Source organism: Onychostoma macrolepis, chromosome 03, assembly GCF_012432095.1.
Source record: "Onychostoma macrolepis isolate SWU-2019 chromosome 03, ASM1243209v1, whole genome shotgun sequence".
Lineage (NCBI taxonomy): Eukaryota > Metazoa > Chordata > Actinopteri > Cypriniformes > Cyprinidae > Onychostoma > Onychostoma macrolepis.
The window spans coordinates 51,218,984-51,233,009 of record NC_081157.1 but is presented as its reverse complement, the minus strand read 5'-3'; the positions used below and the strand labels follow the sequence as shown (position 1 = coordinate 51,233,009).

The following is a 14,026-nucleotide window of genomic DNA, read 5'->3' as shown; positions in this document are numbered from 1 at the left end:
CTACTACATTACCTATATATATATATATATATATATATATATATATATATATATATATATATATATATATATATATCAATAAATCAATTTAATTTAAACTTGGGATAACTATATAAAAGTGTACTAACATTGAACTAATTTTTAAATCATTCAAAGCACACTTTTAAGAAATACACTAATAAAAGTCCTCTGTATACTTTTGCAGTAGTATACTTTATTTCAATGCACTAAAAATCTATTTAAATCTCAGTGGTATTAAGTAAACGTTTGCAATTGCACTGAAGTACTTCTGAAGTAGAAATATATTTTTTAATTAGTGTATTTAAAGTGTATAACTTTTATTTCGCACAAAAAAGAATGTACTACAAATGTACTTGCTAGTATTTAAGTATTTTTTAGTGCATTCAAGTATACTTTTTTTCACCTGGGTTTTCCTCCTGCAGATCAGTTGACTTGTCCTGTAGTCTCTCATTTGATGCTGTTCAGTCTGTAACACATTCAGCCACCACTAGAGGCCACTGGTGAGCTTCCTTAGTGCGGATTAACACCTATGCTAGAAAATCCTGGTCTGGTCCGGGAGGAGCACACAAAACACACTCAAGAACAAGAATTACAAAGGAATACACTTTTTATTAGCACCAATAGCAGCCGTATGGCATTGTCTCACTTAAATATCCTGATTACATGCACTGGTCATATTATTTCATTAAACCGTGAATTTAAAACACATTTAAATGGAAACTCATTCCAAATTCACAGCAAATTATAAATGGTGTGATATCTCATGCAAAGCACACTTAATTAGAAACTCCAAGCATAAATCACATGCCCTATGTGTAATAACCAGCACAGGCAATCAATATACAATTCGGGAGGACAGTAATCACCAATGGCTGAGCACAACAACACACACAAATCTTGTGAAATAATTAAAATAATTTTGGACTTCCTGTCCACGTCCGACAACACCCTGCCGTCACTGTGAGGACTCAACCTTCCTCTCCGCGGCAATGATAGGAAGGTCTCTTTCCACCAGCCCGCCAGGTCCACCTACACTCTCTTCCCTATCTACCTAAACTTAGGATAACTATAGAAAAGTGTACTAACATTGAACTAATTTTTAAATCATTCAAAGCACACTTAAGAAATACACAAATAAAAGTCCTCTGTATATTTTTGCAATAGTGTACTTTATTTCAATGCACTAAAAATCAATTTAAATCTCAGTGGTATTTAGTATACTTTTGCAATTTCACTGAAGTACTACTGAAGTAGAAATATACTTTTAATTATTGTGAAGAAAAAAAAAAAAAAACACAACCTGCATTTAAAAAAATTAAAAACATATTCAGAATCGTGCAGCTCTGTTTTTCACACAAAAAGCTCTTCATCGGTTCTAGTTATTATGTAGCCTGCTGATTTTTGTTCATGTTCATTGTAAATGTTTTCCAAAAAGAGACACAGAATAAGATGTTTGATATCTAAACGTGTGACTTCATGTTTTAAAACCACATTGGAATTAAAAATGGGAATCGATAAGAATCAGAATCGATAAACAGAATCAATTAATAAATTATAATTGATCAAATTTAAATGATACCTAACCCATAGTTAATAGTTGGTTAATAGTGAATATTGGTCCCCAAACTAAAGTGTGACCAATAATATAATTCAGTATTAATGTCAAGTCTGTTTTCATTCACAAAATATTTAATTAACAGACATTGTGCATTCATATACTTTTGTGTATATCTTAGGTCTTGCAATTTATTATTGTTCCTCGATCACAATTATATTGTATTTGTTGTCTGAATGTTGTCTGTTTTCTCTCGTCTTTATTGTGAATCTTCTTTAGAACACATTCAACTACAGAAGGAGAAGAGGAGAATACAACAAGGTGAATCTGTCTTTATTATGTTATTAATTCATTATTCATTTAAAGTCTGTTTTCAGCAGTAAAATACTGTTTTAACTGTGTGCATTCATTTATTTTGTGTATCCACCTTTTTCTTGTCGTAAAAATGGGCATTTGTAAATTCTATGGGTCTAGCTTCCGGTCTCATCCGCGTCCAGCTATTGTTAGCTGTACAAAACAGTTCATTCTGCTGCTTGATATTGAAAATGAGTTTGTCTTATCATATTATTTTAATGTATTATCTTAATCATGAACACACTGGATTGTAGTGCAAACAGTTTTACCGTTTACTGCACGTTGTTATTCTCCTCGTTATTTAGCGGCTAATGAACCGGGAGTCTCACCCATAGACTTACTTCCGCGCTGAAGAAAAAGGTGGATATCTTCTGGTAAATGGTCACCAGTTGTGTATCACGGCTGGTTTAAAAAAGACAGTATAGAGCTGGATCTTAGCACACGCAGTATTGTTTAATGAAAGAAGCAGAACACACTGATCTTATCTGTTTAGTGACGTTAACTCAACTAATGATCATAACTTGTTTGTCAGAGTAATAAAAATGATAGAATTTTAATGTTCTTTTCTCATCTTTTTCTGAATTTTCTTTAGAACGTGATCAACTTTTACAAAGTCTGAAGACAATTATACCTAAAGGTGAATGTTTTATATGATCTTATTAAAATATAAATCCTCTACTTTTAAATTATTTAGCAAAATAATGATTGAATACACTGTGCATTCATATACAGTATGTATTCAATTAATTATGTTTAATTATAAGATATATAAACTCTGTAAGATGTTCTTGTATTTTGTTGTACAGTGATTTGAAATTATTGATCTAAAGATGAATTCTGTTATGAAGACTTTATAACTTCATATTTTCTGTTTTCAGCTCTCACACATTTAAGAACACACACGGGTGAGTAAAAAGGCATAATTATTTATTTTAATTAAAGGCTTGTTTCATGGAATAATTATTTAAATAATACATGATTTATTATAATTATTTATTTTACATTCATAACTAAAAACAAGCAAGACCAAAAAAAAAAAGAGAAAAGAAACGTGGATCCGAAAATGAACAACAAAGTGAATACAATAATATTATAATATAATGTATATTAAAGATTAAATTTATTTTCATCTAATAGTGTCTTTATTTTAGTTTGTATTGTAAAGTTCTCATGATTCCTATAAAAATAAATAATTGTGATTATATTTATGATATACTCCTCTGTAAAGCAGAATTGTTAATATTTTCCGCAGTGAATGTGATTCTGGATGCTGATACGGCTCATCCTCGTCTCATCGTGTCTCGTGATGGGAAACAAGTGAGAGATGGAAACACACAAACAGGAGTGCATCGAGGAAAAGACAGATTTGATGAATATCTTGGTGTTCTTGGGAAGGAGGGATTCTCCTCGGGGTGTTTCTACTTTGAGGTGCAGGTGACGGGACAAACTGAGTGGCATTTAGGAGTGGCCAGAGAATCTGTTGACAGGAAGAGTTGGGAGAGTCTGAGACCTGAGAGAGGATACTGGATCGTGGGACGGAGATATGAGAGATATCGAGCTCGTGGTTCTTCTGATTACTCTCTTTCTCTGAGAGTGGATCCTGAGAGGATCGGTGTGTTTGTGGATTATGAGAAGGGTCTCGTCTTCTTTTATGATGTGAAGTCCAGCTCTCATATCTACACTTACACTAATCAGTCTTTTAATGAGAAACTCTATCCATTTGTTAGTTTGGGGTATCAGTGGAATACAAACTCCACTCCGCTGATCATCTGTGATGATTACTAATGAGATCAGTGAATTTACACGATCAACTGAAGTAAAAGAAGACGCAATAAAAAGGGAAACAGCAATAACTGGATTTGAAGTTGACTTGAGAAACAAGGCCAGAAAGTTTTAAATGTTTTAAAAAAGTTTTACGGTTTTCAGTTTGAAATAGTTTTAAAAATTAAAATCTGAATGTTTTGAAGGTAATATAGTCTATTAAAAAATAGATAGATGCAGTTGCTAGGGTACTCAGGGTTGTTGCTAAGGTGTTACTATACGGCTGATAAGGTACTCAGGGTAGTTGCTAGGCTGTTGCTATGCAGTTGCTAGTTTATCGGGGCAGTTACTGTTGTGTTGCTATGTCATTGCTAGGGTACTCGGGGTGGTTGCTAGGATGGTTTGGATGGTTGCTAGAGTGTTGCTATGAAGTTGCTGCTAAGTATCATAGACACTATACAGATAGATAGATAGATAGATAGATAGATAGATAGATAGATAGATAGATAGATAGATAGAGGAGTTTGAATGGATTAGAAACAGTACACAGAAGGGAAGCTTGATTGAGTCTCAAGGGATTCTGGGAGTTTAAGTTTGAATTTTGTCAGTTGGAGTTTGAATAGTCTTGGCTCATCTGAACATCCTTCAATGTAAATCAATGGGATTTTTATGATTTTTAATCTTCAGTTTTATGAAAAGCATAAATACGATCAGTTAGAAAAGATATAGCAACTAACTTCAGATGTGTCTGAAGATCTGGGCTGAGTTTGGAGTTTGTAGAGTTAAATCTCGAGGACAGCCGACTCATTAAAATGCTGTTTAAACTTGTTATTATTCTTCTGTTGACTGCAGGGTTCCTCAAATCTTTCTCAAGCCAACTTAAATATTAAATATTATTTACACTATCAGTCAAACATTTGTACACACAAGGCTGATTATATGTTTACTGTGATCTTAAAGTATTTAAAGACTTCTGCTTAAATAACTGAAATGACTTCATAAAAGAACATAAATAATGCCTATATATGAATTTCTTTACAAGATCGCAGCTTTACTTTAACATGAATAATGTTTTGATCTGCAGCAGATAATGAATGAAGAGCTTCATGAAGATGTTTCTTCTTCAATAGTGTTTGCTGTTTGTTGATGAATGTCCTTCATTTTCATGTTTTATTATTAATTTGATTTCTCATTGATTTTGTATTTCATTGAATTCTTGTGTCTTTCCAACCTGTTTCATTTTTTCTCTCGTTTTCATGTTATCTTTCTGTCTGAACCTCTCTGTTCGATAAAAAATATATTTTTACTGCCAAGCTCCTTAAATAACTTTTACATATACCAGGCTTTATGTATCTTGTGTTTTTGTTATTAGGACTTTTACGTTGCATTCGGTCCTGTTTTGTTCCTGTCTTCTGTTCAGTTTGTAGTTTTTCTTGTTGATTAGTTCCCTGATTGTTTCCAGGTGTGTCGTGTTGTTCGTCTGTTAGCTCTTGATCTGGTCTTTGTTGGTCTTGTCCATTGTTGGATGTGTTGTTGGTGTCCTCTGTGCTTGTGTTTCTTGGTTTTTGCTCCTTGTTCTTTGATTATTGTTTGTCTAATTAAATCTGTGTTTAGATTTTACTCTCCCTCGCCTCTGAATGTTCACCGTCATTATAAATAAGTGTTATAATAATAGATCATGTAACTAAATGCACGTTCTGTAGTCTGACTCTTCTGAAGTTATTCAGTGATAATAATAGAGTTACACATCTCTGAAAGTTGTAATGAATGATGTAAATGCAGCACTGTGTCATCTTTCATTCAGAGTCTTTATATATAAATATTTATGTGTGTTCAACATGTGAGTCTTTACTTTGTTTTGTAGGTGAAAGGTTTAATTCTTGCAGGACATCAGTCCTGATTTCAGTTGCTGTTGTGCTCAGCTGGAATAATAATAGCTGCGTCATAACAACAGAAGTCTGTTTTCTCAAACTTTAGTGTAAATATAAAGTATAAAATTGACTGTGTTTATAATATTAATTCCAAGGACTGAAGGAGGCTAACGGTTAAGTTTTGAATATGTTTGTTTCAAACTAAACCACTGCAGAACCTTCTTGAATTAGAATAATCTTTTTTTTTTTTTTTATTCTCTCAAAAAAAAACAAAAAAAAAACAGTATCATCATATTTTTGTTACAGCTGTTGAGAAAACACATGAACACAATAAAACCACACTGATGTATGTTCAAACAATACACCTGCTGGAAATGTATGTGAACCTATGGATTTAACACAAAACAAATGAATAACTGCAATAACCAGGATTTGTATTTGGAGCCTGTGCTTTATTTCATATTTAAAATGATAGTATTTTTCAGTCTGTGTCAGTAAACAGCACCTGTCCATGTGAAAACTCATCCCATACAGTGAGGCAAAAAAGTATTCAGTCAGCCACCAATTGTGCAAGTTCTCCCACTTAAAAAGATGAGAAAGGCCTGTAATTTTCATCATAGGTATACCTCAACTATGAGAGACAAAATGAGAAGAAAAAAAATCCAGAAAATCACATTGTAGGATTTTTAAAGAATTAATTGGTAAATTCCTCGGTAAAATAAGTATGTGGTCACCTACAAACAAGCAAGATTTCTGGCTTTCACAGACCTGTAACTTCTTTAAGAGGCTCCTCTGTCCTCCACTCGTTACCTGTATTAATGGCATCTGTTTTAACTCGTTATCAGTATAAAAGAGACCTGTCCACAACCTCTTAACAGTCCAACTCCAAACTCCACCATGGCCAAGACCAAAGAGCTGTCAAAGGACACCAGAAACAAAATTGTAGACCTGCACCAGGCTGGGAAGACTGAATCTGCAATAGGTAAGCAGCTTGGTGTGAAGAAATCAACTGTGGGAGCAATTATTAGAAAATGGAAGACATACAAGACCACTGATAATCTCCCTCGATCTGGGGCTCCACGCAAGATCTCACCCCGTGGGGTCAAAATGATCACAAGAACTGTGAGCAAAAATCCCAGAACCACACGGGGGGACCTAGTGAATGACCTGCAGAGAGCTGGGACCAAAGTAACAAAGGCTACCATCAGTAACACACTGTGCCGCCAGGGACTCAAATCCTGCAGTGCCAGACGTGTCCCCCTGCTTAAGCCAGTACATGTCCGGGCCCGTCTGAAGTTTGCTAGACAGCATTTGGATGATCCAGAAGAGGACTGGGAGAATGTCATATGGTCAGATGAAACCAAAATAGAACTTTTTGGTAAAAACTCAACTTGTCGTGTTTGGAGGAGAAAGAATGCTTGCATCCAAAGAACACCATACCTACTGTGAAGCATGGGGGTGGAAACATCATGCTTTGGGGCTGTTTTTCTGCAAAGGGACCAGGACGACTGATCCATGTAAACGAAAGAATGAATGGGGCCATGTATCGTGAGATTTTGAGTGAAAACCTCCTTCCATCAGCAAGGGCATTGAAGATGAAACGTGGCTGGGTCTTTCAGCATGACAATGATCCCAAACACACCGCCCGGGCAACGAAGGCCAGTCTCCAGATCTCAACCCCATCGAAAATCTTTGGAGGGAGTTAAAAGTCCGTGTTGCCCAGCGACAGCCCCAAAACATTACTGCTCTAGAGGAGATCTGCATGGAGGAATGGGCCAAAATACCAGCAACAGTGTGTGAAGACTTACAGAAAACGTTTGACCTCTGTCATTGCCAACAAAGGGTATATAACAAAGTATTGAGATGAAATTTTGTTATTGACCAAATACTTATTTTCCATCATAATTTGCAAATAAATTCTTTAAAAATCCTACAATGTGATTTTCTGGATTTGTTTCTCATTTTGTCTCTCATAGTTGAGGTATACCTATTGTAATAATTTTGTAAGGTTTTATCCTTCATTTATAAATTTTAGCTTTAGGGAACCAAATCGTAGAAATTCGGTTTTGATCTGATTAATTGATATTAATCAAAATTGTATAATTTATACCTTATTAACGACTCGACCAGTGAGTATTAATACAGTATAATTTAGCAATGCTTCTTATTGTTGATAAGAATACAGAATTGATTGGGAAATTTTGCTTGAGCAACAGGTAACACGATCTATGCCAAATAATTTAAGATTTGAAAATCAAGGCACCAGACTATTCATTAAAAATGAATCGAGAGTTTATTTACTATTCTAGGGTACAATACAAAACGAAACACATACACACACACACATTATGGCAAGATCAAAGCAGTTTGAAGAAAGTTAAGCTATTCTCTTTCCTGAGAATAAAACGACCTTGGAAGTCACAAACAGAAGACTCATTCAATTCAAATCAGCTTCAGCGAATAAGAGATTTGTTTGTTTTACTTGCTGTGAGTTGAAGTTGAGTTGAAGGCTGTACTTCTTGAGGGGTTGCTGGGGGGAAGCCCCGGACTTTCCTGCTGACGTGTTGTTGTCGCGTGACGTCACTCGGGATTCCTCCTTTTGGATTTGATGGCTTTCTGGTAGCGTGCGAATAGCGAGTTTGAAGTTCTTACGCAGCAGCTTTGCAAGTTTTCTTTGGTCAGACGTGGACAGGGTGTTGAAGTCTTTTAGATGATCAGCCAGATGTTTCGCAGCACGATCGAGGGGCAACGCCCAGACTTTCAGCCACGTTTCTTGCAGTTTCACCAGTTGTTCTTTTGTGTACTTTTCAAAGTTGGGGTGTCTGTTATTATCGGACAGAAATAAGTCCATCCTATTCACTGTCTGACCCAATCACATTGTCTCTGTAGGGCGAAGCCCCGCCCAGCACGACTTCTTTTTCGTGCATACATTATCTGTTCATAAATATGTCACCTGGAGGAAATATCCTAGCAGATTTCTATAAAGTGTTATAATCATACCTTATGATGCTAAAAGTCAACATTCATCTTTTTCACCATGTTGGAATCAACATAACGTGTAATTTAATACCAAACATGAGATAGTTGTCACATCAAATATCTATAATTTTACCTACTAAACGGGTTAAGTCATAAATTAAAATATCCTAAGTTCTGATAACTACAGTAAGATAAATGAAACATAGAATACCACATTCATATATATATTGTCTCTTGAGAATATTGCTTTAATAGTAGCAGTCTTTTCTGGATTGTCCTTTTGAAGATCCTTTGTCCATAAAAGTTTGGGTGTTCTTTTCTTTTTGGAGAAGAAGAGAAAAAAGGCGCATTCCTTTTGGAATGCAGTGAAGAAAAAGGGGTTTTGTTATGAGGTCATGAGGCTGACCGTGCTGTAGGTTTGTTGAGGTCTGGTCACGTATATCTGTCTTTCCTTGTTGATACCATCATTGAATTACGGTCAAAAGCAGTCAGGGGATTCAGGGAGGGTCTGTGCTGGAGCATGTCCAGATTCCCCGTGCTTTGTACTGTCTGTTTATTCGACTTTATTTATGGTAAACTGGTCAGGAATAACATTGAAGATTGGTTCTTCAAGGGATGGCCAGATGTTCCCCTCCCAGCTTCATGAGATAAGGAGAACAGACAGGAAGCTTAGTCAGATACTTTGGGCGTTGTGTTGGTCATTTGTAACTTTTACGAGCTGATGATGGACGATCAGTTCCAGTGGAATGTTCTTAAGTTAAACTCATGTGTGTGCGTTCTTTTCGACCAGGTTCTACACTATGATGAAAATTACAGGCCTCTCTCATCTTTTTAAGTGGGAGAACTTGCACAATTGGTGGCTGACTAAATACTTTTTTGCCCCACTGTACTGTGACAGTGTTTCTATCTGTCTTTTTTCCTGGGTAATAACAGTGAAATATTTCACCAAATATCAAATTAATCCACACTGTTTAACCCTCATGCCTCCCTCGGGTCAAAACGACCCGAAACTGATTTTCAAAGATTTTTTAAAAATCGAGAGTTGATCGTTATGATCCAAGACTTCAGGACTTTTGTCGCACGGAACTCACAAAAAAAAAAAAAAAATTGGAGTGGATTCCAAGACCCGGAAAAAAATGGATTTTTTTTTAATTGAATTTTGTCACACTCGCTCACAGAGCACACACACAGTCGATTCGATGATTTTATGTGGGTGTAATAAAATAAAAAAATGTAACCCGACCATAGGAATTTGACCCGCCCATAGGAATCAATGGAATGTCCGAAAAAAACAGCATTTTTTTTTACCATAAAAAATCTGACAATCCAGGAAAGATGCATAGCCAAATGAAGGGCTGAGACTGCAGGATGTCCCCAATGCAGAAAAAACTCACATACCCACACACACACAGGCACACGCACACATGGTACACACACTCCCATATACATACATTATAACATAAATAATGTTTCTGCTGGGAAATGAATATCATTTTGACATTTTTTTTGACCAAACACAGTTAAATTTGAGTGATGAGGTGAAGACCAATCATTTGATATCATATTTGTATTTTTAAATTGATCTTTTATATTTATTGCATATTTATGAAAATTTATGGATTTGCATATGTTTGGATTCAAATCCAGTATAAATTATTATTATTTTTTTTTTTACAAAATATACATTTTTAAATGTTTTTGTATATATCTGAAAGCCTTAATATACATCTGAAAGCTAAATGAAGCCTCAAGTTGGTGAAAAAGAGGTATCACTCTTATTTTTCTGACTCAAATTGGGCCAATCTATCTTTTTGTAAGAAGTTATGACCAGTCTTTATGAAAACAAATTAGATGACCAACTTTTTAAGACTAGTCTAAGCAGGTCAGTACAAACACAATTCAGAATAATAAAATATACTGATGTTCAGGCAAGAATAGAATATAAACTGTTTAGAATATGAACTAAAAACAACTACATGTCATAACATGTCAGCCAGTGTCATGTGAATCATGTGTAACCTGTTTTTGTCTTGATTACAACAAGCAAATCCAAATCCATTAGATTACATGCAAACTGAGAGTGACTTCTGGTGGTCGAGGTTGGTACCGCATGCTAATGTTAGCTAAACATCATTTTATTCTCTCACTTGTGTTGCTCTTGGAGAGAGAATAAAATTGAAGGGAGAAAATAAAAGAGTTGAAGAAAAAAATGTTTTTGAAGAGAGGGGAAAAAAAAAAAGAGGACAGAGAAAAAGTCTTTGGACTTAAGACTCAAGAAGAATCTAAGACACTATCCCCTGGTTTCACAGACAAGGCTTGTATTAGAGACTGTATGAATGCGTTGGTTGCTGTTACGGTACTAAATCACCTTAGAAGGCCGGATACCCAATTAATGTCCAGGGACCAAGAGAGGAGTAAAGAGCCAGAGCCTTTGAATTAGAATTCACTCAATGTATTGTTCACCCAACAGAAAATGTAATGATTACTCACACTTGAAAATTCCCATATATAAACTCACATCTGTATTGAGTAAAATACAAACTGCGTAGGCCTGCGCAAACAATAAGCAATCAATATAAAGAAATAATACACAGAGAAAGGATTCAAGATACAGAGATACTCTTGCAATGAGATAGTTCTTAGTTCTGATAAGTCCCAATAGTTTCAGGGAAAAGTCTACTTGAAAGGAGGGATAGGTGCAGACAGATGTTCAGACTCGGTGTAATCTTCACACGGAGACTTGAACAGGCGGATGTCCGTAGATATGTCCTCGTCGGTGTAGTGATGCACTGGATGTGTGATGTGCTGACAATTCTTGTATAATTCGTGAGATGTGTGTGGTTCTATAGTAAATAGATAAAGTGCAATTAGTTTCTAATGCGATCGGTGTAACAGGTACCGAGTCATTATAGCTTCACATGACTAAACACGTGAGAGAAAGCAAACATATAAAGATACACGAAAATGTTGCAGCATTTCTTTCATAATTGAAGAAATGTGTCAACACATCTGATAACATGTCAGATCAAAATATTAAGATGAATAACAAATAAACAACACTTACAATCGTCAATGACGCACACGGAAAAAACCCAACGAGTAATACCAACGAACTCCGAAGCAAATCACAGCATCAGCCGACCATCCGCGTGGAAAACTTCAGTCAGTGTACAATCTGTATACTTATGTCCCATCCCCTACGCGAAGGCGTCAAGTCAACCTCATTTTTATAATTTCTGACAACAATTGCAAGTTATCGTCTTCTCTCTGCCGCTGCATCTGATCTCTCAATCTCTCTGAACTCGCGAGACTCTCTCTAACCACGCCTACTCGGCTGACGCAGTAACTAGAATAAACTGATTGCGATAGAACTATTATAATTGAATAAATTTAAATTAAGCATGTCCTTTTGCACAAGGCTTAAACCTAGTCCTAGACTAAAATGTAATTCTGAGCTGTTTCAGCTGAAATAAACTTGCAGTGACTGATCTTAATCTAATATATCAGTGCCTTTGTTTTGTCTCAAGATGCACACCTATGGAGGACCAAACCTGCAAAAACAATAAATAAATAAATATGCAAATAAATCCACAAAATAATACATAAATAAATATATAAATAAATAAATGTGCAAAAAAATACATAAATAAATATATAAATCCACATATTCCTGTATAAATAAATATATAAATAATTAAATGTGCGAGAAAATAAATAATTAAATAAATTAAACGAATGTTGGGGGAAATTAAAAAAAGAAAATGCTAAAGGAAATGCTAAACTGAAGACTCAAGAAGAATCTAAGACACTATCCCCTGGTTTCACAGACAAGGCTTAAACCTAGTCCTAGACTAAAATGTAAGTCTGAGCTGTTTCAGCTGAAATAAACTTGCAGTGACTGATCTTAATCTAATATATCAGTGCCTTTGTTTTGTCTCAAGATGCACACCTATGGAGGACCAAACCTGCAAAAACAATAAATAAATAAATATGCAAATAAATCCACAAAATAATACATAAATAAATATATAAATAAATAAATGTGCAAAAAAATACATAAATAAATATATAAATCCACATATTCCTGTATAAATAAATATATAAATAATTAAATGTGCGAGAAAATAAATAATTAAATAAATTAAACGAATGTTGGGGAAATTAAAAAAGAAAATGCTAAAGGAAATGCTAAACTGAAGACTCAAGAAGAATCTAAGACACTATCCCCTGGTTTCACAGACAAGGCTTAAACCTAGTCCTAGACTAAAATGTAAGTCTGAGCTGTTTCAGCTGAAATAAACTTGCAGTGACTGATCTTAATCTAATATATCAGTGCCTTTGTTTTGTCTCAAGATGCACACCTATGGAGGACCAAACCTGCAAAAACAATAAATAAATAAATATGCAAATAAATCCACAAAATAATACATAAATAAATATATAAATAAATAAATGTGCAAAAAAATACATAAATAAATATATAAATCCACATATTCCTGTATAAATAAATATATAAATAATTAAATGTGCGAGAAAATAATTAATTAAATAAATTAAACGAATGTTGGGGAAATTAAAAAAGAAAATGCTAAAGGAAATGCTAAACTGAAGACTCAAGAAGAATCTAAGACACTATCCCCTGGTTTCACAGACAAGGCTTAAACCTAGTCCTAGACTAAAATGTAAGTCTGAGCTGTTTCAGCTGAAATAAACTTGCAGTGACTGATCTTAATCTAATATATCAGTGCCTTTGTTTTGTCTCAAGATGCACACCTATGGAGGACCAAACCTGCAAAAACAATAAATAAATAAATATGCAAATAAATCCACAAAATAATACATAAATAAATATATAAATAAATAAATGTGCAAAAAAATACATAAATAAATATATGAATCCACATATTCCTGTATAAATAAATATATAAATAATTAAATGTGCGAGAAAATAAATAATTAAATAAATTAAACGAATGTTGGGGGAAATTAAAAAAAAAAAATGCTAAAAGAAATGCTAAACTGAAAGTCCCCCCCACCCCACCCCCCCAACAAACGTTTATTCATTTTTGAATGTAGTTCCGTATTTATTTTTCCTCAGCTCAACATGCTAATCAGAGGGTGTCAACAGCCATTGCAGTCGAACAGTTTGGCGGGAGTTTGTAGATCCATCATGGCGGAAAGAAGGTCGATTGCCCAGTTGCTCTGCGAGGCGGCGAGTCGTTTAGAAAATTCTAAGAGCGAATTTTTTGTGTAAATTGAGTTTTGTATGTCATAGAGTTATTTTGTGAATTTAACTATTGTAATATCTCGTGTTTGTATAGCAGATAACAGCACACACTTCGGCTCCAACTTTAAATTCTGAAACTAGGCCAACGACAGAAGGTAACGTTAGGTATACACCGGGAAATGATTTTGTTTAGGTTTATTTGACAACTGTAACTCAGATTTGTTTAAAATTATCGAATGCTGTTTATATGTATGGTGC

The 14,026-nt window shown here is 34.7% G+C and overlaps 1 protein-coding gene across 3 annotated transcripts in view; it reads left to right on the top strand.

The window, feature by feature from the left end:
* The window catches only part of LOC131536168 (butyrophilin subfamily 1 member A1-like), a 293,670-nt gene extending 288,142 nt beyond the window's left edge, over positions 1–5,528 (top strand). For all 3 annotated transcript variants that reach the window (XM_058768911.1, XM_058768913.1, XM_058768912.1), the window contains 4 exons: positions 1,856–1,897; positions 2,523–2,567; positions 2,809–2,835; positions 3,183–5,528. In XM_058768911.1, coding sequence (XP_058624894.1) covers positions 1,856–1,897; positions 2,523–2,567; positions 2,809–2,835; positions 3,183–3,715 — 647 coding nt within the window. In that variant the 3' untranslated portion in view covers positions 3,716–5,528. The remainder of the gene's footprint in view (positions 1–1,855; positions 1,898–2,522; positions 2,568–2,808; positions 2,836–3,182) is intronic.
* The last annotated feature ends 8,498 nt before the right edge of the window (positions 5,529–14,026 follow it).